The sequence below is a fragment of the Ooceraea biroi genome, chromosome 1 (assembly GCF_003672135.1).
Source record: "Ooceraea biroi isolate clonal line C1 chromosome 1, Obir_v5.4, whole genome shotgun sequence".
Lineage (NCBI taxonomy): Eukaryota > Metazoa > Arthropoda > Insecta > Hymenoptera > Formicidae > Ooceraea > Ooceraea biroi.
Window position 1 is genome coordinate 15,550,103 of NC_039506.1, and position 22,942 is coordinate 15,573,044.

The window sequence follows — 22,942 nt, forward strand, 5'->3', positions numbered from 1 at the left end:
AATGCGAAACGCATGTGTTAAACAAACAGCATTCCGGCCGTTCGAGGAATTCGACGTATATATCCGGAAAAATGACGTAGTTATTGTTATTAGAGGAGAGACACGCATCGCGCACGGACGTTTCTTGGAAATGGCGTTCTCGGAAAAGTCTAGATTACCATCGTCGCTATGTGAATGAACTATCTACATGAATGACTTATTCGCGCGACGCTGGGTTCGTCGATTAGTCGATAACATGTGTCGTTGTCGCGTTGCGACGTGACATTTTTTTCCTCGAATCCTGATAACGCCGCGATTTCTTTGGCTGATGCGCTGTTACGAGAAATGTGACTCTTTTTTATGTGCTTTACGTAACTTCATGTACCCTCTCCTTATTTCGTCTTCTACTTACGAGTCGGACCATTTAACGAAAATGATGAAAATCGAAGGATTCGAATTCTCTCCAACGTTTCTCGTAATCTCGAGATTGATAATCGTAACGAATGCGTGAGGGAGATTTGGACGCCACAAAATTCGGTGTCACGCGTAATGGCGAGTCCTCACGTCGACGTCGAAGCGGGGTTCGCCGCTCCGCCGCTACGTCGCTGATCCGGGGAGAGAAACGGAAAGGCACGTTAAGCGAGGCAGGCGAGCAACGAGCGAGCAGCCAAGTAAACTTTGACGAAGGCTTGGCTTGGCCGCACCGCGAGCGGGCGAGCAAGCGAATGCCGTATGCCGAAAAATCTGGTCGCGAAAATAACTCGCACCTACCCCTCGATAACGCACGCGAAGTGCGTCACCTGTTCTCGCGCTCTTGTCGCGAAAACGATCGGCTCCGATCATGGATCGTTTGAACCTCCCCACTGCGGGCCTCCAATATCCGGTCCGACTGCTCTTCTCGCATTCATTTCCTCCGGTCGACCAAAATTGATGCAAATTATTCAAGCTCGGCGGATGTATCGATCTTTCATAGCGTATCTCTCAACTACGAAAGGTTTAAGGTTGAGTGGCGAGAAGATTGATATCGAGAACCGTGGATAAGCGGAACGCTGCTGCCATTCCGCGAATTTTTTTATTAGCGCGCGTGCAAATTCCCACATGAGAAGTTCCCATCGGAAACTTCAGAGAATTTATTGAAACTTATTGAATTCTCGGGAAGCTAATATTATCACGCATTGAAAGGTCGCGATGAATCGCGTGACCTCCTAAAGTTTCGCCGGCAAGATCGCGATGCGTAGTGCAACCTGAGGACGGGAGACGGAGGATGTGCGTGAAAGAGATACAGCCCATGCGACGTATCCACGATAATCGACGTCCGACGTCGCATCGATATGATGCAAACTACGCCATTTTAAGCCGCGCGGCATTCGTTCGCCAATGGCGTATCGATTGTCACGTCCCATCGCGAGGAAGGTAGAGGAAGGCGGCGGCCACACCTGGCGTCCGAGTTCGCACAAGCGATGAATCGCGAGGAGGCCGATTACAACGTCACAGCAAAAACAGCTTCGCGCAAGGTGTAGAGACGCCTGTGCCTCGAGATCACTATCTTTTCAGCGATATTTCGATAACATCGTGGAAAACCTTTCGCGAACATCATCAGCATGAGAAGTACCGCGCGCATACTCGAGCATCGGACAGTTCGATGGGAAACGTATTCGAATCTTTTATCATCGACGGACGTTTGACCGTCTTCGACATCCCCCAACGTAGCAAAGTCGAATAAAAATCGATGGCGGCAATTAAGGGGATCCTGGAGTCGTCTGTATTACCGGCGGAATTGGTCGATCTTACTGTACTAATTACTCTTCAATGATTGTATAGAATGAAAAATCCTTCTCCACGATTAAAGTATACAAAGAAATATACCGAGCGAAACTCGACTTTATGTTAAAAACGACAAACAAAATTTACAGTTTTATTATCGGCTTATTGTGACGTCACCTCGTACATTAATGTTCTTAATATAAATGTTTTGCAGTTTGTGTGGCCAAAATTCGATAATCGCAAGGACGGAACAAAATGAAAGAATATGGGGAGGAAGCTTTTAGAAACGAGTTTAGAAGCCTAGTGTCAAAGTAATTAGTGCAGAAAGATTCGTGATCATTTCGTGCCTACGTATGCCTGTGAAATCGTGGCTGAATAAAAAATTGTGATTTTTTTCCGTTTGGAAAGTTAAGTCCTGCTTTTCACATTACATTATTGTGTGCGCTTTCATCGTGGAAAAGGATTTTTCATTCTGTGAATTGAATAAAAAGAAAATACAGGAAAATCATCGATTCCGCCGGTAATTCGGACGCCGCGACGGAGTTCACTGGCCACTCCAGGATCCCCTTAACGGGCGAACGATTTGTCAATTCGACGACCAGGCAATCGCGTAGAGACGAGCAAGCGTAGCGGGAGCAAGTGCAAGAGCGTGAGGTGCGTCAGAGTGCGAGCGTCGAGAAGGAGCGCGGGTTTATTTCGAGCGTTTCCGATTTTGCGTGCGTGCGCTCGCGCGAGGGAGGCAGGCGGACTCCGCGTGCCTCGCGGGCTGAGCCAATTACACAATGACCGTTCCACGGCGCGCCGGCGAAACTCCCGGTGCGCTTACGGAATTCGAGCGAGCGGCCCCGCGAGAGCGAGAGGCGACGAAAAATCAAGGATCCATCGCGCGGCTGGAATTGGATCAGCTTATTTTCGGCCCTCCCGGAATCGGGAGGAAGAAAGGCCGGCCGTCGTGCGCGCGAGCGCGCGCACTCTCCACGGCCGAACGGAGTCGAAAGCGCGCGAGACAAAGCGCGGCACGAAGATGTCCTCTTCCTGGCACGTGTGGGGATCAGACGCGTCGACGCACGGCGCTCGGTTTTATAATTTTACACGCACGCGACGTCTGTTTTTGTCTCCGCGAAAGTTACTTTCTTGCCTTCCTTGCTTTAAAATCGAATTTGGCAGAGCGAGCGATTTGAATGTCGCGCGCAAACTTGCCGCGTCGTCCCGAATGTTGCGTCCGACGTCCTTCCGAAGATTCTATCTGAATGCGAAGTTTTATTACCGAGTCTCCGCTGCCGAATGTTTTCATTTGGTTCCCGTTCAGCTGGCCAACAATTTTCGCGAGGCGTCGCAGGCACCGAGATGTGCGATTTAATCGCAGAGTGACTTTCCGCCGGAAGGAGGCGACACGCGGTCGGTGCGGCGCGAGAGTAGCGTCTCCAGGTAATATCCCGCTGCCAAGAAACCCCCCCGGATCGACGGAGACCCTGTACGACTCGACGTGAAAACGTCGCGCCGTTCGCCGCATAATCGAACGAACTTGGAGAAGCGAGCGAGCGGACGCGCGCGCGAGTTTCAGATAAAACCTGCGCGCACCGCGCGATTCCGCGCGGAGCGACCGTAACACACGAACGAGGCCCTCCAGATAAACTGCGGAAGTGACGACTCGTCTCGTCTATGCTGGGCTCAATTCGTGCGTCCTTTTAAACCCTCGGCGCGGCAGGTGGTGCGCATCGGAGCTTGTTATTCATGTTTTCCAAGAATATCCATCAAGAAAATATAATCAAACATTTTTGTAATTAACAATTCAATTTTGTGTAAGCGAGTAACATTGGTACCAAAGAATACAAAAATTCTGGTAGAATGACTTGGACGAAATCGAGCTGCTTCACCGAACACGATTGAAGTACGCAAAGTCTAGTACATTTTGTTAAGTAATCTCTGTCCGCTGAAGAAGATGGATCCCGAAGGAAGCAAAGTCGCAAAGTCGAAGCACTTGAGTAGCGATTCCACCGAGATAACACGCTCCTGAATGCGGCCGTTGTCGAAAAGGGACGCCGTGATTCTGGAAGCGTGATCGCGCGGTCGCGCGTTGAGCGACATCGCGCCCGCATCCGGGCTGGGCATTCCGTTTTCGTCGGAGGATTACGGGATTCTATGCGCGCCGCGTTGTGCAAGCGAATTTATGAGATACGGCCGCGCGGTGTCACGGAGCGACGTACGGACGAATCGAAAACATCTGTCGCAGCCGCGCTCTCGCCGCGTGGGGCACGCATTTTGCTCTCGGGTGTCGCAAAAAACCGCAACAGCCTGGAGAACGACGACGGGACGCGCGGCTCCTGAATACTCTCCGCCGAGTAGTAGACACGATATTCCCGCGCGACTCCCTCACCCTCGAGAACCTGCGTAATCTACCTGATTTACCGCACAGAGTGCATCATATGAACGAGAGAAAGAGAGAGAAGAGCAAAAGTTCGTAAAGTCACAAATAGATCGATTGCCTCAAAAGATGAGTCATTTTTTTATCGATGCGGGATCAAACTATTGCTATTGAAAGATGGCAAAAGGTTATTGATAGCAACGGTCAATACTGTGATTAAAAAATTATATACCGTCTCATTGTTATAAATAACTTTACTATATTTACTATATGAAGTTTTGCAAGCACCTAAAAGCACGCATAACTGAGACGCAGGCGCTCGTTCGAGGAACGTTGCACGCCTTGAAGATACCGTTAACAATCAATGAGATCACGGTCATTGTGACGTAAGGAACACGCATGATGAATTTTCCACGTTTTCAGCGCTTTTAATTAATTTGTACATCGGATGGCGGAAGAGCGCTCGTTGAAAGCGTTATGGAGATTTCAAAAGTTGCGCGGAGATAGGTAAGACACGCGAAATAGCGGCGGTGGAAACGCGAGAAACAGAGAGGAATATAATAAAGAGCGGGCATGCGGACACGCAACACCGGATACCACCCAGACGACGCCTACGCGGCGTGCGTGCGTGCGTGCGTGCTTGCTTGTAACTTATAACGTCGACAAAGGCATTGTCGCGGCGATAAAACAGCGAGGATTGATGGATAAACGGGCATTCGGTTTTACGATCGATTTGCGACTGATTGTCCATCGAGTAACAGCGATAAACGCAGTCTACGCGAGGTGACGACGGCCGACACGCTTCAAACTCCGAGTGCAAAATACGCATTGCAAACAAAAGGAAAACGCCAAACACGTCGACAAATTTAAAAATCCTCGTACACTTTTCGACTTTAGAATTGACGATGCGATCGCGATTGATAACATCACGCGAAGACGTAATTGAATTTTGAATCTTGAAAAATGATCTTTAATCGACGGTTTAACGTGCAGCAGCCGCATTCCGAATCCTTTCATCCAGTTCATCATCCACGGGGTGTCCCTTCATCTTTCGAAATTCGACGAAATGAAGAAAGGAGAAATACCCGACTCGCAAGAATTAACTTACGGTAACTCCCGTCACTCGCTCGTAAATCTTACATTTCTCGATGATCGATAAGCGATGATAATGGCGGGAAGTAAATTCCGCAAGGGCATTCTACGGGACATTCGGAATGTCTCCTGGGTAGGGCATAAAAAGGGATTCCTTCCCAGCGTCCCGTCCCTTTACGATGTACCTCATTACGTGGCCATTATGTGGCGGGGTTGAGAAATCCACCGTTGCAGGTAAGACCGACCCTCGGCACGACAGTGCAACGAAGATAGTTTCGGGGAAAGGGGGTCCCGTCAAGGGGAGGGGTCACCCCCCGTACCCAGTTGTGCGAAGTACGAGAGGACAATGGACACCCCGGCCTCCGTCTTCCGGCTTTTCCGCCGGCTGCAGCGCGATACCTGCTGCCCGAGCCCGAGTGCGCCGATATTGTTCTAGGTACCTGCAGTCTCGAGTCACCGATACCGATATACCGGGAACCCTCCCGAACCCCCGTCATGATAGAATATAAGGCTCGTTCTGCGCGAGCGCGTTCCGTCACCAATATTCCAAAGATACAATCGAAAACGAAATTCGTGCATTGACGAGGGGACTTTAAACTTAGACGCTGCTGACAACATCGAGTAAGCCCAACGTCATCTTCGTTCATCAGGCGCGATTTCGGACAAATTAATTCCGCGAAAGTGAGCGCGATTCTGGAAATGTCATTCACAGTATACCTACACGCGATACGCGAGCTTCTGACATTCACAAAAATATCGTACGCGACATAAATCGTGATGAAATATGGAAAGAAATGGGTGTGCGTTAAGATAGGATTTCAAGATAAAATGATCAGGAGTATAAAATTATCGCGCAACGCTCGGACAGCGGGAAGTCCGAGGGAGTCGTTCTCGGGGAGTGACATTTAACGTGCGGACTCGCAACGTTCGCGGCACATACGCCCCCGTGATATCTCGCGTACTTATCGCGTAGCTGTCGAGCGTGGCCCGAATTTTTCTCCTCGGACGCCCGCGTTTCCCTCGACGGCGTCGATCGGCGCCGGGAGCGCTTAAATTTCCGTTTAATTGTTTTTACGCGTTCGCGTGCGTGGGTTTTAACGCGTTTACGCGTAGGCAGGGTTAAGAACCTCTCGAAAGCGCCTCGCGGAGGGAGAGTTTTCCCCGGCGCGGCCGCGGCTGGGAGACGTGGGGCGGCAGCCCCCTATCTCCTCGACCGATCCCCGTGGTTCCCCGCCGGGAGGAGAATTTAGGGCCAAAAGAGTTAAACGCGCGTTTCCCTTCCCTCGTTCGGGCACGAGCTGGCATAACGAACGGACGAACGACGCTCGCTGCCACCCGAGGAACGGAATATGGACGCCATATGGTCGGGGTCCTCGGCCAACCGAGCGACCCAACTACCCACTCGTTCCGCAGCCGCGTTATTCGCGAGAAAGTTTATGTATCTGGCCCCCGCGCGATCGTCTCCGCGCGAGCGAGCGAGCGAGCGAGCGCGCGCGCGCGTGTGCGTGTCGGTTATGTCGGACCGTGTCCCGTTTTTTGCGTATCCTCCTGGAGCAGGGACGGATCTGCGCGGGCAAGTCTTTTAACGTGAAGATGATGATGATAATGATAATAATGATGATGATGATGATGCTGCTGATGATGATGATAATGATAATGACGACAACGAGAGAGGATATTCGGAGCTTTTCGCGAGGAGTGGCTTCCTCTTTCCGGCAACTCTTTCGGGCGCGGATTGCGAGCGTGTTGACGCGAGTTATTATTCGACATGAAAAACTGCGCGCGCGACTGCGAGTCGCCGACACGCCGGAGCGAGCGGAAGCTCAGCTTCAGATAAGCGGATTCCTTTGACATAACGACGTGGGGTTATCGGGTTATTATAACGGGAGCGCGGAGAGGAAATAACAGCGCGCGGAAATACACGAGGCGCGGAAATCGGGGTAGGGGAGGTAGGGAAGGGGGACGGTCGAGATATCACGGGTTTTGTTCGCGATTTCTTAATGTTTCGTCGACATTAATATTTTTCTCATTGAAAACCTCCGATTAAAATATGCATACGCGTACGCACCGAGAGAGTGCGTGCCTACGCACGTCGACCCACGCGCCAGTGTCGAGCGCGGACGCGCTCTCCTGCTCTCTCTTTCTCTCCCTCGTATCTCTTCCTCTCTCGCATGCGAACAACTATTTTCGGCATTCAAGCGACGTCGCGCGTGTACGCGCTCGAGGAGAAACGCTGGAACGTCGGAATTACACGCACGGTACGTACGCGTGTGGGCGTACGTGCGTACACGGCCCGCATTCAACTGCATCTTACGTATTTATAGCGGACGACGAGTATACGCGCGCGATGTACCACCTTTCTCTCCTTCCTTCTCTTTTTTTTCTCTTCCCCTCTTCCGCGGATCACTATCGTGTACTTCGAATGCAGTCGATGCGTGCCGTTCATCGACTCATTAACGCTGAATTAAATCCGGATTGAATTTGTGTCGCTTGTACGCGCGGAGCGAAATTCTCGATGATACGAACGTGGCGAAAATCTGGAAACTCCAGAGACCAGCATAATCTCCGAGATGTCCACGTGGCAATATTCCCGTCGGAACATTGAAGCGATAAAACTCGCATTGTAATGAAACTCGAATTTCGGTTCGCCGATACGCACGATCGCGCGTGTATTCGAGTTCAATAAAATATACTACGTGCGTCAGCGCGGCAGCTCCGTTCAATATTGCGGCGGACTTTACCGTGATGAGATTTTACCGCATCCGGCGGTAACGGAAGGGCTTTTAAGGAGACCCCGGGGGTGTTAGTCGATTGAATTAATTCCTACGAAACCCCGTCATGTTCCATTATCGATACCAAGAAAAAGATCGTCTCTAAAGTGCTCGAAGAATGCAACTGCTGAAACTGTTCGAGCAGTTTTGGGGTATTTCGAAGTCATTACGTGCCAATCGTTCTCGGCTCGGCCAACGCGGTGAGCGAAGTTCCGAAGGCGCGGAATATTTCGCAGAGGGATGTCAAGGTTCGAATTAGAGCGGATAGAACGCGCTCCGTTCGGGACAACGCGCGTCCCAACAGAAGAGTATCTCTCATTGATCTAAGTGTCCAATTTATTTCAGGCTCGCCTACTTAAAATAAAGCGAAACCACGCGAAGATTTGCGCACTCCTCGCGCCTCCACGTCCATGACACGCTCGTCGTCGTGCTCTTCAAATTTGCTCGCTCGCTTCTGCCGCCGTCCTATTTAAAGCCGACGACGACTCCCATTCGAACGAGGTTCATTAAGCCTCTGTTTAATTCAAGTCGCCTGCTCGCGCTATTCCCGTCGGCCTTCGCTTAAACGCCAATCGATCAATTCTACGTCCACGCTGACGTCGATCATTGATCAATACATCAGCGTGTGCGCGCGTGCGTGCACGCGGCCGGATGGGTGCACGCGTGTGCGTGTGCGCTCCATCTTAAAAGCAGCGCTCGCACTTCAACGCCGCGCTTGTGCGATAGCGCCGATCGTAAGTGGGAAAATAAACGGAAGTGAGACTGTCGCGTTCCTCCGCTCCTCGTCAGCTGATGTACAAGGTGTCCTACGTTCAAACCAAGCGACATTAATTTTAGCCGATAATCCCGTGCCAGCAGATTGTACGAGATTGTAGAAATCTCGAGATGTTGGACAGAAAAATTCAAAGAGGCGCGAAACATCGAGAGATTTCCTTTTGCGCTCGTAAAATGCGATACAAATCGCCGAAACCCTCCAAAATTGCTTGGGCTAAGTAGATTAGTCGAACGATCTTATCCGATCCGACGCCAATTTGGGCGGATTTGTACTTCCCGCGTAATGTCGAATTAAAAGAAAGACTCGACAGGGGTCCAGGGGACAAGTGCACCCGCGCACTTTCGCCGCATCATTTCTTATACCGTGTATCGAGGACCTCGCTCTCGGCGTTGCATTCTGAATGAAACCTCGACGGAGGCTCGCGCCAGAGAGGAACCAGCGAGGGGTCAACGTTCCCTTTCCCCCCCAAGGACGGCCAGGGAAAAGTTAGGGAACCGTCGGAGAGGAGTGCAAGAGGGGCAGAAGGAGCCGTGTACGCAAAGAGGGGAACGAGCGCGATGAGCACCGCGGACACAACGGAACGAAAACGCGACACGGAGGAGGACACGACGAGAAAGAGAGAGAGAGAGAGCAGAGAGAACATGGATGGAGATTCTTGGTCTCCTTAACCCTCGGCTGGAGTCCCTAATGACCTGATCCACACTGACACGCACGATGCATGCGCAACGCGAGATCCGCCGAATACTACACAATTGCCGAGTATTCCAATCGGCTAACTGCAAACGCGAAAGCTCGCGCGATTAATCGCGTCATACGCTATTGATTAGTCTGACAAAAATCGCGTTTTCTTATATTGTTTGTAGTATTTTTTAAAATTTATTATAATGATTCTCGCGCGACAAAGTATCCCCGTTTAAAGAGCAACACGATCGTATCGACGACTCACGAGACCCCGCAACCACGCCTGTGCCTTTGAAATTTTCCAAGCGTAAATCGAGGCCATACCCCTCCTCACCCTCCCCGAGCTCCAGCCCGCGTGAACCCCTGACTTTCCGCGATCGAATTACGGAGTCGGGGAGTATCGTTTCACGTTGGGACGTGTGGCGTGGTCTCGCGGAGGTACCCGCGGGCTGGTCTTTGTGGGAAAGTAGGTGCGGTGTTATACGTGCGAGGATTAATCCTTTTAAGCTGAAAGCCTGGGACACGTCGCGCGTTAGGGTAAAAGCGCGATGTAATTGTTTAAGGCCGCGCCTAACTCGTGACGCACGTTATTCTCCCGCGCCCTTCAGTGCAAAGAGGGGCGAGGTACCGCGATACACGCGCCGCGGAGGGATGGTGGGTGGAGGATGATTTGCGCAGCGCAAATTAGACGCGTCTCGTGCTCAACGCTGGATCGAGAAATTCGCTGCGATACGCAGCGATAATCGAAAAGGAAAAAGAAGAGAGAGAAATGTCCCCTCTTATGTAAGGGGTATAACATATGCTGTACGTCGTATCGCTCCACGTTTGTTTTTCACCGTTCGCCGGAAGTCAGTTTATCTCGTTTATCTCACCTCCGTTCGCCTCGACCATTCACGCACATATCTTTACATCCGATATAAATGCTATCCTCGCACGGATGAAATTCAAATCGTTTCGCGTGCGGCACGATACCGCGTTATGCCGTAGCAATATCGCGTTTCTCTAGCTGAAAAGATGATTTCGATGACGTCGATGTAGAAGAAATTATTTTACATTTTGCTATTACAGTGAAGTCGCTCTACCTACTGAATAAATCGATACTGCTATATTATTATCTTGGATTGATCAGCAACATCAATATTTAGCGTTACTCCCGTCCATTTAACGTTATTCAAATTACGTAACAAACATTGTCAGTTCTTGTAACTGCGCCTACTAAATCACATTTTCAAGAAATATGCCTTTGTACTCGGCCAAAAAGATACGAGATGCGGAAGCCATCGGTCGCGATAACGTGCTTATTATCAGCGCGATTACGTAACCGCTGTATTATTATCGTGTTATTATCAACGTTGCATCGATCGGCCGCGTTCGCCGTTGTATTGATTCACATTAATCACGATTAATCACAAGCTTGTCGAAGGGAGCCGCATCGAGACACCTCGTCGCCAACGTGTGCAGGAGCACAGCGAGAACTTCCATCGTTCCGTCAACGTGTACCATCGCATCTGATCTCGATGACTTTGGTTAATATCGAGCGGCGCCTCGATAAATCGTCCAAGCTGCTCCGACTTTGTCCCTATCGCGCCCCTTCGCTCGGGATAATCACAAACGAAAGCGAGAACGAGAAGATAGACAGACAGACAGACAAAGAGAGAGAAAGAGAGAAGAAAGAAGTATCTCTTCCTCGAGATATACCGGGTGTAGCAGGAGGAGAGATCGATGCCTCGACGGTATCATTGTAAATAAAGGCCTTCCTACGGAGCAGTTGGACCAAATTCAAACGGTCTACAGTCCGCGATATCGATGTTTGCTCGAAGAAAGGGAGTAGAAGGTGAACAGATTTTGTTGTATCAAAAAGAGGCCTGTTTCGGTTATCTCGAGATAGTTACGCGGGAAAGGAGAGAAAAGGAGAGTGACAAAGGGAGACATGGAAGCAATTAAACGGCCTATTGCGACGGTGCGTAACGCGAATTCCACGGGAGCAGGTGCGACGAGGAGAGGAGTGCTGGAAGCGGAGACACTCGAGCCGCACGGTAAATGAATGAAAGCCGGGAAGGACGTGAGAGGGAGGGAAGGACGGACGATCAGCGGAGGTAGAGAGACAGAGAGAGAAGGAGAGGGAGGAGAGGAGGGAGCAATCGCGTAGAGACCGGATATGACGCGCCGACGACGCGTAGCGACGACTCGCTCGTAGATTGCACTGGCTGCTCGTGCAAAGCCAGACGAGAGGAAGAAACGAGTCGGCAGGACGTAGACAAGGGGAAAGATCATCGGTGGAGGGAAAGAGAGAGAGACGCAGATAGAGCGAAAGAGAAAGGGAAAGGGAGGAAAGGGGAGGAGAATGGATAGGAGTACAGAAGGAGAGAGAGAACATCGAAATGGAGGAACGTGAGATAACGGAGTTGGCAAACATGAAGATAGCGTGGCGGTGGTGCTCTCGTGTTACTCGAGCGGGGGAAGGAGAGAGTGAAAAAGAATAAGAGGACGAGCGAGAGGGATATATCGCTAATAACCGGGAGGAAAGAGGAGAGGCAGAGAAAGAGAGGGAACACGATTATACGGAGCGAGGCTCGGCGAGCGAGTTCGATCCGCTACTGGAGCTCGAAAGAGCTCGCGGCAGGCTTAGGATATCTTAGGATATCGAGAGTACGTCCGCAGCGTGTAGGATTACTCGCTGCGCGATTAACACGATCCAAGTATCGATATACGCTGCCGCCGCTGTCGTCATCGCCGCCGCCGCCGCCGCCGCCGTGGCGAGTTAATGCGCGCGCGCGAGCGCGCGCGAGTTTAAAGTAACATGTCGCCGCCGTCGGAAGGTCGCGTGTCGGATTAATCACGGTGAGATGCAATTGAATTACCTGCCGATCGCCGAGCGCAGGATAATTGCGCGCAGTGTTTGCTCGCTTCGCGCACGTCGTTACGCTCCGCGCGTTAATCCCGCGTACGCGTGCAGTGGACAAAAAAAGACGAACGTCAGTCCGCTCGCGGAGAATGCGCGGCGTCGCGCTCGAGTCTTGTATTCCTGTAGCAGTCTAGCGTTGGTTTTCCTCGTTGCTCATTAAATTAATTAGAATCGCGTTGACGTCTTTCGAAATGTCAGACCTTTCTTATCATATAACATCTCGCAATTTGCAGGATGATCATGTTAAGATTCAGCTTTGATTCTATTTGAGAAACGTATAGCATTTTTTTAATGATAAAATGATTAAACATTATATTGATAAAACATTCTTTTTCCGCAGCATTTCCTCGCATTCATCATAGTTAATCAGTCTGATAGGATTCGAGAAGATACTCGAGTACAAAGTGTTCCGTGAATGAACGTAGATTTCCGGTGTTCCTGGAAACCACTTCCTACCTATAACGAGCAGATGAATAAACAGGGGCAACGGTCACTATGCGGAGTGCAACACCGACCGGTACACGCATATTTGCCTTTCTCGCTATTCGCTCTCCGCCATATCTGCATTCGAGGCGCAAGCTTAAATAAAACAAAGCGGCGAGCCACGCTTCATTCAAAACAGCCGTACTTCTAACGACAAGTCCGGTTGATTCTACTTAAAAGATCAGCGCGAGGAGTCAGGCCAGGCTTCGTCGTTTCGTCGTCAATTGGCCGCTATAATTAACACGCTTGCGTAATATCGACGCGTTACGCGAATAATTATATCGCGCGTTCGTTGAATTACTGGATCAATGACTAGTCCCAGAGACTCTTGAATGAGTTGTAGAAACCGTGCGAAAAAGACCGGGGCCTAGAGAGAGTCGGCGGGCCCGCTCGTTTTCGCGCCGCCACCCCGGTCGCCTACTTATGCGCCATGCGTGGAAATCATGGTTTCATTCATGCCGGATCGACTTCTCGCGGCGTATATGGCGCGCGCGAGCGTTACGCACCGCACGGAGCTCACGGACACGCACGCATGCGATGCACGCCTCGGAAGGCATGCAAGAACGTCTCGATATTCCCGTCCACCCCTTCTCGCTCGCCGAACAATCGATATGTATCGTTGCATACGCGTACGTAAGAGGAGGACGTGCGTGTGTGCACGCGTGTGCGAAAGTCGCGCGGCAACTACGAGCATTCGCGCATGTGGTGCCAATGAGAAAAAGAGAGCGAGAGGGAGAGGGAGAGAAGCGGAGAGCGAGCGAGCAAGTCGCATGTTCGAGCCTCCGTGTCGATAAGTCGTACACGCGAATATGGGCGCCGCGCTATAGCGGGTGACTCGCAGAAACGAAGCGCCATTCACACTCGGGCGTATCGCTCGCGGCTTCGAGCACTTGCCTGAAGTTGTGGCTCTCGTTCTACCGCGCGAGAGTTCCGACAATACGAATCCGCTTTCAACGCGATATCGATCGGGTTAATCAGGAATTGAGATTATGATTGACCGATTATAGAACCGAAAGCGCATTACGTCGTTCGACGTAAGATTTATTACAGATTTCCTCGATCAAGTCGGGATGAGGTTTTTCGTTCCCAGTGACGTGGTATTACGCGCAGACCGGGGGTCTCGCGCGACGAGAACGCAGGAAACGATTGAATAATCACGATTGATCCTACTTTACAGGCGTGATTAGCGTACGCGACCCTTTCGGACGGAATTTCGACGCGATTATACCGCGGCGATTTTATAATAGGTTTCAGCCCGCGCAATAACGCCCATAACGGCAAAAGAGAGAGGAGGGCGTGCATGCGCGAGCGCGCGCGTGTGCGTAACGGTGTGAGTTTTACGAACGGAAAGGCGACGGCGACTTTCTCGCGAACTTTCTACACCTGTGGGTTTCATTCACCGCTTCGCTCCTGTGACTGGTTCGGTCTCTATGAAAGCGTAGTGTGACTCAATGCGCGCAACGAGTCACGCTCGTCTAATCGTCGATGGAGTTGGCACGAAGTCGCGCGACCTCGTCCAAGAGAGAGCGTCACAGAGAAAGAGAGAGAGAGAGAGAGAGAGAAAGAGAGGGGGAAGATTTATTGTGCCGCGAGAAAATCCTCCAACAACAAATATGCAACAAAAATACGTCAAAGTATATAAGCAGCTAAAAATATAAAGAAAGATACGACTGCGTGAACGAGAAAGAAATGCAGAGAATCTTGACGGAATGAAGTTCAGGTTTCAGCGGTATCGTTTAATTAAAATCCTGTGGAAAAAAATGGACACAATTTCTACGAAAATGTAACGGAGGTCTCAATCGCAAGTGTAATTTTTTCGAATAAACGCATTTCGCCATCTTTAAAGCCATCATTATTTAAACTACACTTTACAGAATTAATCTACTATTAATGATCTCTTGCCGAAGCACACGTACACACACATACACACAAATCTATCATGCAAAATACGACGTAATTCAAGTGTGGTCTAACGTAATTTTAAACGATACGATAGAGAGCGATACGGGAGACAGAAAGATAGAGGGAGAGGTAAAAGAGAGAGAGATGCGATTCGATCGATTTCCACCGGCGAAAAAACGACGTAGATATTTTTCGGGGGCTTTATCGCTCCCGCCCGTTTCCGCCGAGTATCGCGCGCAGCCAGCGATGATTAGCGCCGGTTTGGAAACAACAAGGCGGAATTTCGTAAACGAGCACGCGGTTTCCAGATTTACCCGTGTGCTCTCTCGCCGTCGCGACTCCTCGCTTCCAGATGTTCCGTTTGCGTTTTGCCAAGAGAACCAAACGCGGTGCGTAAATAGTACACCAAGTACTACGAGTGTAACGGGAAGCGTATTTCAGATCGTGGATTCTCCGACGAATCGAGCAGCGACACTTGCTTCGTAAAAACCTCCGGAGCGGACGCGACTTGTCGCGGATCTCGTGCGTCGCGCCACCGAATAATTTCATCTCTGCGTGACGGTAGCACCCCATGTGCAGAATCTCGATGTAATTCCTGCGATTCTGGCACTTGGCCAAAGAATTCTAGAGTACCCGACACGCTTCAGAAAGAATCTCGACGATTAAATATAAAAAATAGTAATCCGAAGACACACGCCGGTTTCATGTTCCCAGAATTGGTGGCAATTCTTTTTATTTCAATCAGCCACGAGAGTTGAATCGTCACACTTTTCTGCGTATCTTTTGGGGCGCTATTCGGAACCCCGGAGAAAATGGCCAGATGCGGTTCCGAGAAGGGATTGTTCATCCACGGAAAGTTCAAGAATCTCCATCAGCCACTGAAAAACCAATCTTTCATCCTGAAAGCCAACGGTTACACGCGCCATTGCGAAATCCCGAGTCTCTTCTGGTCGACCACGAGTATGGGCAAATAAACACAGAAACGGAGCGACGGAAGGGCGAAATAAAAAGAGGAGTGTCAGAGGAGCCAGTTGGTCCGGGTCATTTGCCCGTCAGCCGTCCATCCCGGACATCATTTTTCCGACGAAATTGTACGCCGTTGATAGACTCCGGCCGACTGTCATCGCCGGGGGGCATCTACCTGGCGGAATGTTAATATCTGCCATTTGGCCTGGCACATACCCGCCGGCGATAGTCGTAATATTACTATAATGGCACGGTGTCCGCCGATAGCGTAATACCGCGAGCATTATTATGCATTGTCCGACGCTGGTGACCGCATTGGCACTCGTCGTATCAATTTGGGGATAAATGGATAAGAAACGGGGAACGCTTTGGATATGGTTAACTCTCTTTGACGACTTGGGAAGAACAATCTGACACAGTGGTCGTGTCGTTAGAAAGATCAATCGATCGAGGAAGAAATTGAACATGAAGATATTTGATGGAACGGTTGTTTCATCCACTGAGAAGATATTTGATGGAACGGTTATTCATCCACCGAGGAGACTTTAAAAATATATTAAGATAGCTTATCATTCCTCGAATTTTTATCTTATTCGTAACGCTCGGAAACCGTCACATCAATGCTGCGTCAATATTTAAAAACAGAGTTCCCGTTTCATCGAAAATCTCTTCACCGTGTAGCGCGAATTCATAACTATTTTCAAGCACTTCCAGAGCATCGATAATTCACTTGACCAACTTGAAGATTCCGTTATTTTTAAACACTTATAATCAGTGATCGCAAGCGATCGAAAGATCTCGCGATCGGTACCAAGGATCGAACCATCCTGGAACCATGAGACAACTCTCGTTTCATTCTTCTTGCGGACGGAAGTAAACCGGAGTAAACTAACGGAAGAAGAAGAGATTCGTGGACTCACCAGTACGACTAGGGGGCCGTGGGGGCGCAGGATACTGGGGCGGCGTCAAGAGCGGCGGCTGAGGCGACACTTGAACAACGGCCGGGGAGGTCGTTGAGCCGTGGGATGTGGACAACGTGGCCGTTCTTGTCGTCGCCGGCGTCAGCGTCGTCGTCGTCGGCGGCGCCGTCGTCGTCGTAGCCGCCGTCGCTGCCGTATTATCCGTCGTCGTCGTTGACGCCGGACGTCGCGGCGCGTCCCCGCACCTCAAGACGACGGCGGCGTTGAGCGGTCGGAGCGGCCGCCGCGGGGGCAGCGCCGGGGGCGGGTTGTTGTCCGAGGTATCCACACTTTCGGCACTTCCGTTTCACCTGTACTCCTCCTCTCGTACCCCGCGTATTTCGTATTACGCGCCCCAGGCACGACGCGCACTCAAGAGAGGAAATTATGTATTTACGTGTGTGTGTGTGTGTGTGTGTTATATTCGTGTGTGTATATATGCGAGAGCGAGAACCACGACACGAGTGCGGTTCCCGTTTCGCCACTTCCGGTGCACTCGGGAGAGACTGAACGTCGGTTCGTGAACTCGAATTCCACCTCTTCCTGCTCCTCCTCCTCCACCTCGTCCTCCTCCTGCTCCTCCTTCTCCTTCTCTTCCTACTACTACTACTACTAATATACTACTGCCGCTGCTGCTGCTACTAAAACTCCTACTACTCCTCCGCGCTGGCACTTCCGGCACAAGTCACAACGTCACAGCACGCAAGCACATACGTATCTCCCAAGGCAAGCACGGTCCGGGAGTGCGGAAGCGACATTAGAGCCGAAGTCGGAGAACGCGCGCGCGCGAGCGAACGACTTCTCGAGCCTCGACTTCTCTCGACTCGATCGAGAGCGCGACGAGCGAGCGAGCGAGCGACGCTGCTCGCGTCGACAGTCGGATAGACCGGCCACGAGTGTAGCAAAGGAGACCGAGGTCGTGAAACCGCACGGCAGAATAAGAGAGAGAAACTGAGGGAGAGAGAGAGAGAGAGAGAGAGAGAGAAAGGGAGAGAGAAAGAAAGAAAAGAGAGAGAGAGAGAGACGCGCACGCGGTGACACGACACAGCGAAGATGAGAGATCGGTACACCGCGGGGTCCTCTCGCGCACTGGCCAACACACACACAATACGGCTCTCTTTCGGTGCCCCGACACGACGCGCTCTCGCCTGCCTCCTCCTCTTTCTTCGTCACCGTTCTCTCTCTTTCTTTCTTTCTACCTCTTTCTCTGTCTCCCTCTCTCTTTCTCTGTCTCCGTCTCTCTTTCGGTGCCTGCAGAGCGCGTACACGCTCGCTTGCCTGCGCGAGCGAGAGGAAGAGAGGCGGAAACTGGCGGTGAGAGACCGCACGATTACTATCAACGAGCGGGACAGGGATGGACGACGAGGTGCGAGGCAGACAGCGATGAAGGGAAAGAGAGAGACGAGCGGCGAGCGCGGAGAGGGAGCGCGAGAGAGATAGACAAAAGTGGGGGGAAGTGCAGCCAGAGGGGGAGAGAGAGAGTAGGGCAGAAGGAGAGGGGAGGACGAGGGGAGCGGAGAGAAAGAAAGAGAGAAGGAGATCCGACTGAATCTCGCGTAGGCCGTCTGCCAGTAAACAGGCTCCTTCATTCACCGCTTATTTTATACGAGCGGCCCCCTATGTGCCCCGCACACAGAAATAGCTACCCTCGTGCCGTCCTTGTCGCACGCACGCACGCACGGCCGGATATATGCTCTCTCGTGCTCGCGCGTCGCTCCTTCTCTATCTCTCTCTTCTCCCCCCTCTCTCTCTGCCGATTCTTCTTTCTCTTTCTCCCTCTTTCCCCTCCCCCTCGCCGCCGTGTTTCTGATTCTCCTTTCTCTCGCGCTCCCGCACTCGTATCACGCGGCTGGCATCTCGGATAACCGCGTTGGTCTCCGTGAAAAAACGCCGAGCGGGAGTCCCTGGCCGCCGTGCTCCTCCTCGTGCATCCTTCCACCCTCCGCGTGACCTTCCCTCCTTCGTACTTTCTTCCTCTCCTTCCTCCCTCTCTTGGTCGTTTCTTCTACACGCTTACTCTCGGTGCTCCGTGCGGGTGGTGGCCGACTGCCTTCCGTCGACACAACGACCACGACGACGACGACGACGACGACGACGACGACAGGTGCGCGATGAACGTTCAGTGACGCTTCCCCGGAGTTGCGTTTGTCCCGGGTCAACGTCGTTGGACCTCTTCGGACTCGTCGATCGGATACACGCGCTCCCACTGGCGCTTGCTTCGTTATCGTCGTGAAGGAGCGCAATCGCGGTGCCGCGCTCGCCTTTCGCCCCGTTCGCTCGCGAAAGCTCGACTCTGCGTGCCGACCCGCTAATTCCTACGAGCGATCACAAAGCACTCCTCCCTCCTCGAGCGTGTTTTCATGTCGTGACGACACGCGACGATGTCGACGATGACGATTTCGGCGGAGGGGTGCAGCGCCGGCGGGGGGGTAGCTGGCAGATACGGCGATACGCGCCTTCTCGGCTGATAACCGCTGTGGATAGATCGGGCTCTCTGGCGAATGGCGTAGGGGTTTGCGCCTCTGCCGCTGGTTCTCTCGAATGGCAAGCCTCCGTTCGAACTAAAGTGCACGCGCACACACACACGCACACACAGAGAAAAGATACGCGCGCGCACCTTCCTTCTCTCTCTCTCACGTTATCTGGGATACGGGGTACGTACAGGCGCGATGGTGTACGTGCGTTTTTGTTTCTCTTTCTCTGCCTCTTCCTCTCTCGCGTCGCTTGAGACGAGAACAGCGGGATTACGAACGGGTCGAGTGGAAGGAAGTAAAAAGAGAGGCCATCAAGGGGAGTCGAGCGAAGGGTGAGCGGCGAGAAGAGGCAGAGAGGGCGATGAGCGAATGATTGTGCGCGCAAGAGTGCGCGTGCTCTCTCTCGCTCCCTCCTGCGCTCGCGCGTCCGTCCGTTCGCTCGCTCGCTCGCTCGACCAGGCGCGCACGAGGGAGCGAGCGACGTTCGGTTACGTGAGAGCGAGAGGGATGCAGAAATTCAGCTGGCCTCGGCAGCCATGCCGGTGCGGATCGTGCTAGCGCGCCAGGCGCGTACTACCGCGCCGCCGGGGCCACCGGCCCGACGATGTCGCTCCTCCGTCCTTCGAATCTCCAAATAAATTCGTCGATCTTCCTTGTAAATTGTCCGCTCGATCTTCCTCCCTATCGATACTCCCTCCCCCAATATATACCTTTTCTCTTTATATTATTTCTCTCTTACGCGCGATTGCGAATCTTGCGGCCGCGCAGTTCGCCGTCGCGTTTTCTAACCTCCGTTACGGCGCGTGTCGCCGGCGACGCGTCGCGATTCGGCAGCGCCGGAAGAACCTCTGCTTTCCCTCGTCGGGCGATCCGCACTCGCGACGCGAAGCGTTTCGCTTACTTCTCCTCCTCCTCCTCCTCCCGTCGCACCACGCGCCCCTCGTTCGCGCACACGCGGTTCGTAACGCGCACGGCTCGACAACGCGCGGTCTCCGGTCTCTCGCTGCGAGGGACACGCGCTCGCAGGGACGCGTCCCCGGGGATCCCCCTCGCTCCACCGACGACGGATCTCGCCGCGCGGTGGGACGCTCGGCGCGGTCAGCGTGCGCGCCTTCGCCGCTGCGTCGTGTTCTGCGCCCTCTCGTGCGCGCGCGACGGCTCCTCCCGCGGTCGCGCAAGCAGCGGGTCAGCCGCTGCTTTTCTTTCTCTCCCGCCGATGATTCCCGCGGATGGCCCCCTGGAACAACCAACCGGCTGCTGCTCGGCGTTGTACACTCTGATCACGTACAAACGGCGCGAGCAGCACTCTCCGTCTCTCTCTCTCTCTCTTTCTCTCTTTCCGCCGCGTCCCGTATGTCTCTCGCGTTCTCTCTCGCCCTCCTTCCCCGTAGTCGGAGTTGCGCATGCGCCCGCTCCGTTCTCGCGGCATTGAAAGGCGTGCATGTGCGAGCGGTACTTACGCGTCGCCGCGCACACGCGCGCGCGCGCGCGCGGAAGCACCCACACGCCCGCCCCGCGCTGCAACCACCGAGGCACCGTACGCCTGTGACTCTCCTCCCTCTGTCCCGCCCCGCACCCTCGTATACCGTACCTCGCACGAGTCAGACGCGATACTTCATTCATGCTCGTATGTGCGCTCAGGGCTGGCTCACGGCGCTATAGTGCCACGCGTATTTCGGCCGCCGCGCCTCCCACGTTGTTCTTCCGCTTTCGAATGCTCATGAAAGTGGGAGGAATGTGTATTTTTTCGGAAGAAGCTAAATGTCACTTCATTGATTAAATCTGGTTTCGTTTTGTCGTTAAAACGAAGGAACTTTTGTAGCTCGCATAAATTATTTTATTACAGTTGTGTTTCCAGACGCGTGTTTATGTGTAATATAATTAAAATTTACAAATTACCTTATTTCTTATCTTACATCCTTATATTGCGTATTTATTGTAAAACTTTCTTTTTATGGAAATATACCATTTAAAAATTCAGTTCTATTTTCAACTGCAAATTACATTTTTCAATCAGATTATTTATACTACATGCTTGTAATTTATAAATTGAGTATCCTTTCTCAGGGGCGGATCGCGCTCGAAAAGAGCGCGGCTGTAATAATACACGATCAGGTGATCGAACATCGTAATGCCGATCCTGTGCGCGTATAGTATCAGGCTCTCCCACATGCCACGGCGACTCGGTTCTCTCCGTAAACGTCCGCCGACTACATCCTCTTTCGTCCTCGTCGCGCGCCCTTTACAGACCGTCTCTCGCTCCCGCTCCCTCGATCTCCATCCTCCTCTGCCCTCCACACCATTCCCCTGCCATCACCACGTGACTCGTTCATTCCATTTGCTCACGGGTATGTCGTACGGAGGTGCCGTGTACGTATTAAATATACGTTTGTGGGCGCGTTCCTCCTCCTATGCTCCTATGCGCGTTCCAAGGCGGAGGAAGCGTAAAAGCGATATTTCCCTTCGTTCTTTTTCGCGCTGACGATCAGAGTTGCGATTTCGGTGATATCGCCGCGTGATAAAAATTAGCACGGATTTGCGTTTGAATTTTCGTTATAAATAAAACGTAGTGTTTCTCGAAACAGGAGAAGACACGGGAAGCGAAACGAATCTGCTTCGGGGAATCGACCCATCAAGAGATGCTCGCGATGGTCACCCTGACTATTCAATAAGAGAATGCGCACGAAAACGCTGCGGTATCGCGCGCCTGTACACCACGTGTGGGCAGACACTCGAGGTCCACACACGTGGTATTGGATTACCCTATGGCCCTTGCGAATTTGATACCACGGCGCGCACCTGTGGCCGAGAGTGGCCGCGCCAGAGGTACAGAGGTCGAATGGGGGTCGAATCGGGGGTCCCGGGATAACGTCGCCATTAGGCGCCCTCTTCCCGTCTTCGTTTGTCCCGCGGTGCACCAGTTGTCGCAGCAATCTTTTCATTGCGGACTTGCAGTACCTTGAGGCTCAACGGTCATTTAAGTACGACTTCCGGAAGTGAAGAGAGTAAACGGAACGAAGTGTAGCTCTCCGCGGCGTTGTTCGATTGGTACATTCGTCCGTGAGTGTAAAACTCACCCGGGAACGCCACTCGATGGCGTTTCTACCGCGTGAATGGGCACTACCCAGATAGCCAAGTCTGCCGAAAGCAGATGATGCTAATTATCTGCTATCAACTATTGTCAGCCAAAAGACAACAAATTTGATACAGAAGTTGTTATTAGCGATTAATTCGACAAATTGGTGCCAGAAATGTAACGGAGCTTGCTCACAAAATCTAAGAACAGATTGGCGGCAGAAACCGAGCAGAATCTGCAAACATGGCTTGAAGTCGGATTGTCGACAGAAACCGATCAAGATCTGCGCGCGCGGAATCTAACGGCAGATTGGCAGCAGAAACCGAGCAAGATCTGCGCGCGCGGAATCTAACAGCAGATTGGCAGCAGAAACCGAACAGGATCCGCAGCTTTTGACAGTATTCAAATTTACACGGCTAGGAATATGTGTTTTCGCTCCGCACCGCTATGCGGTGCACACGTCGAGTTCTTACTCGATGTTAAGATTTAGCCTAACAGTTATATAAGTTAATATACGCGCCTTGGCATGATAATATTAATTTTTCTGAAAATTTTTGCACTTGCGGCACAGAGGCTCCCATGGACGACGTCCATGTAGTTCACGCACGCCACGAGCAATCTGAAGTTCGAAAGCAAAATTCGGACTTCGGATTAGAATAAATTAACAATAAGAGAGAGATTATGCAACCAACTGTCAGAAAGACACATCAAGCCAAATGTACTTTAATTTAACAAACAAACAAATGCGTT

The 22,942-nt window shown here is 51.9% G+C and overlaps 1 protein-coding gene across 1 annotated transcript in view; it reads right to left on the reverse strand.

Annotated features, from left to right (window-relative positions):
* Window positions 1-22,058, reverse strand: part of LOC105283970 (mucin-19) — a 34,786-nt gene extending 12,728 nt beyond the window's left edge. Inside the window, exons 1-2 of the mRNA XM_011347133.2 lie at window positions 21,916-22,058; window positions 16,604-16,941 (exon numbers count right to left, since the gene is read on the reverse strand). Coding sequence (XP_011345435.2) covers window positions 16,604-16,941; window positions 21,916-22,058 — 481 coding nt within the window. The remainder of the gene's footprint in view (window positions 1-16,603; window positions 16,942-21,915) is intronic.
* Window positions 22,059-22,942: the final 884 nt, after the last annotated feature.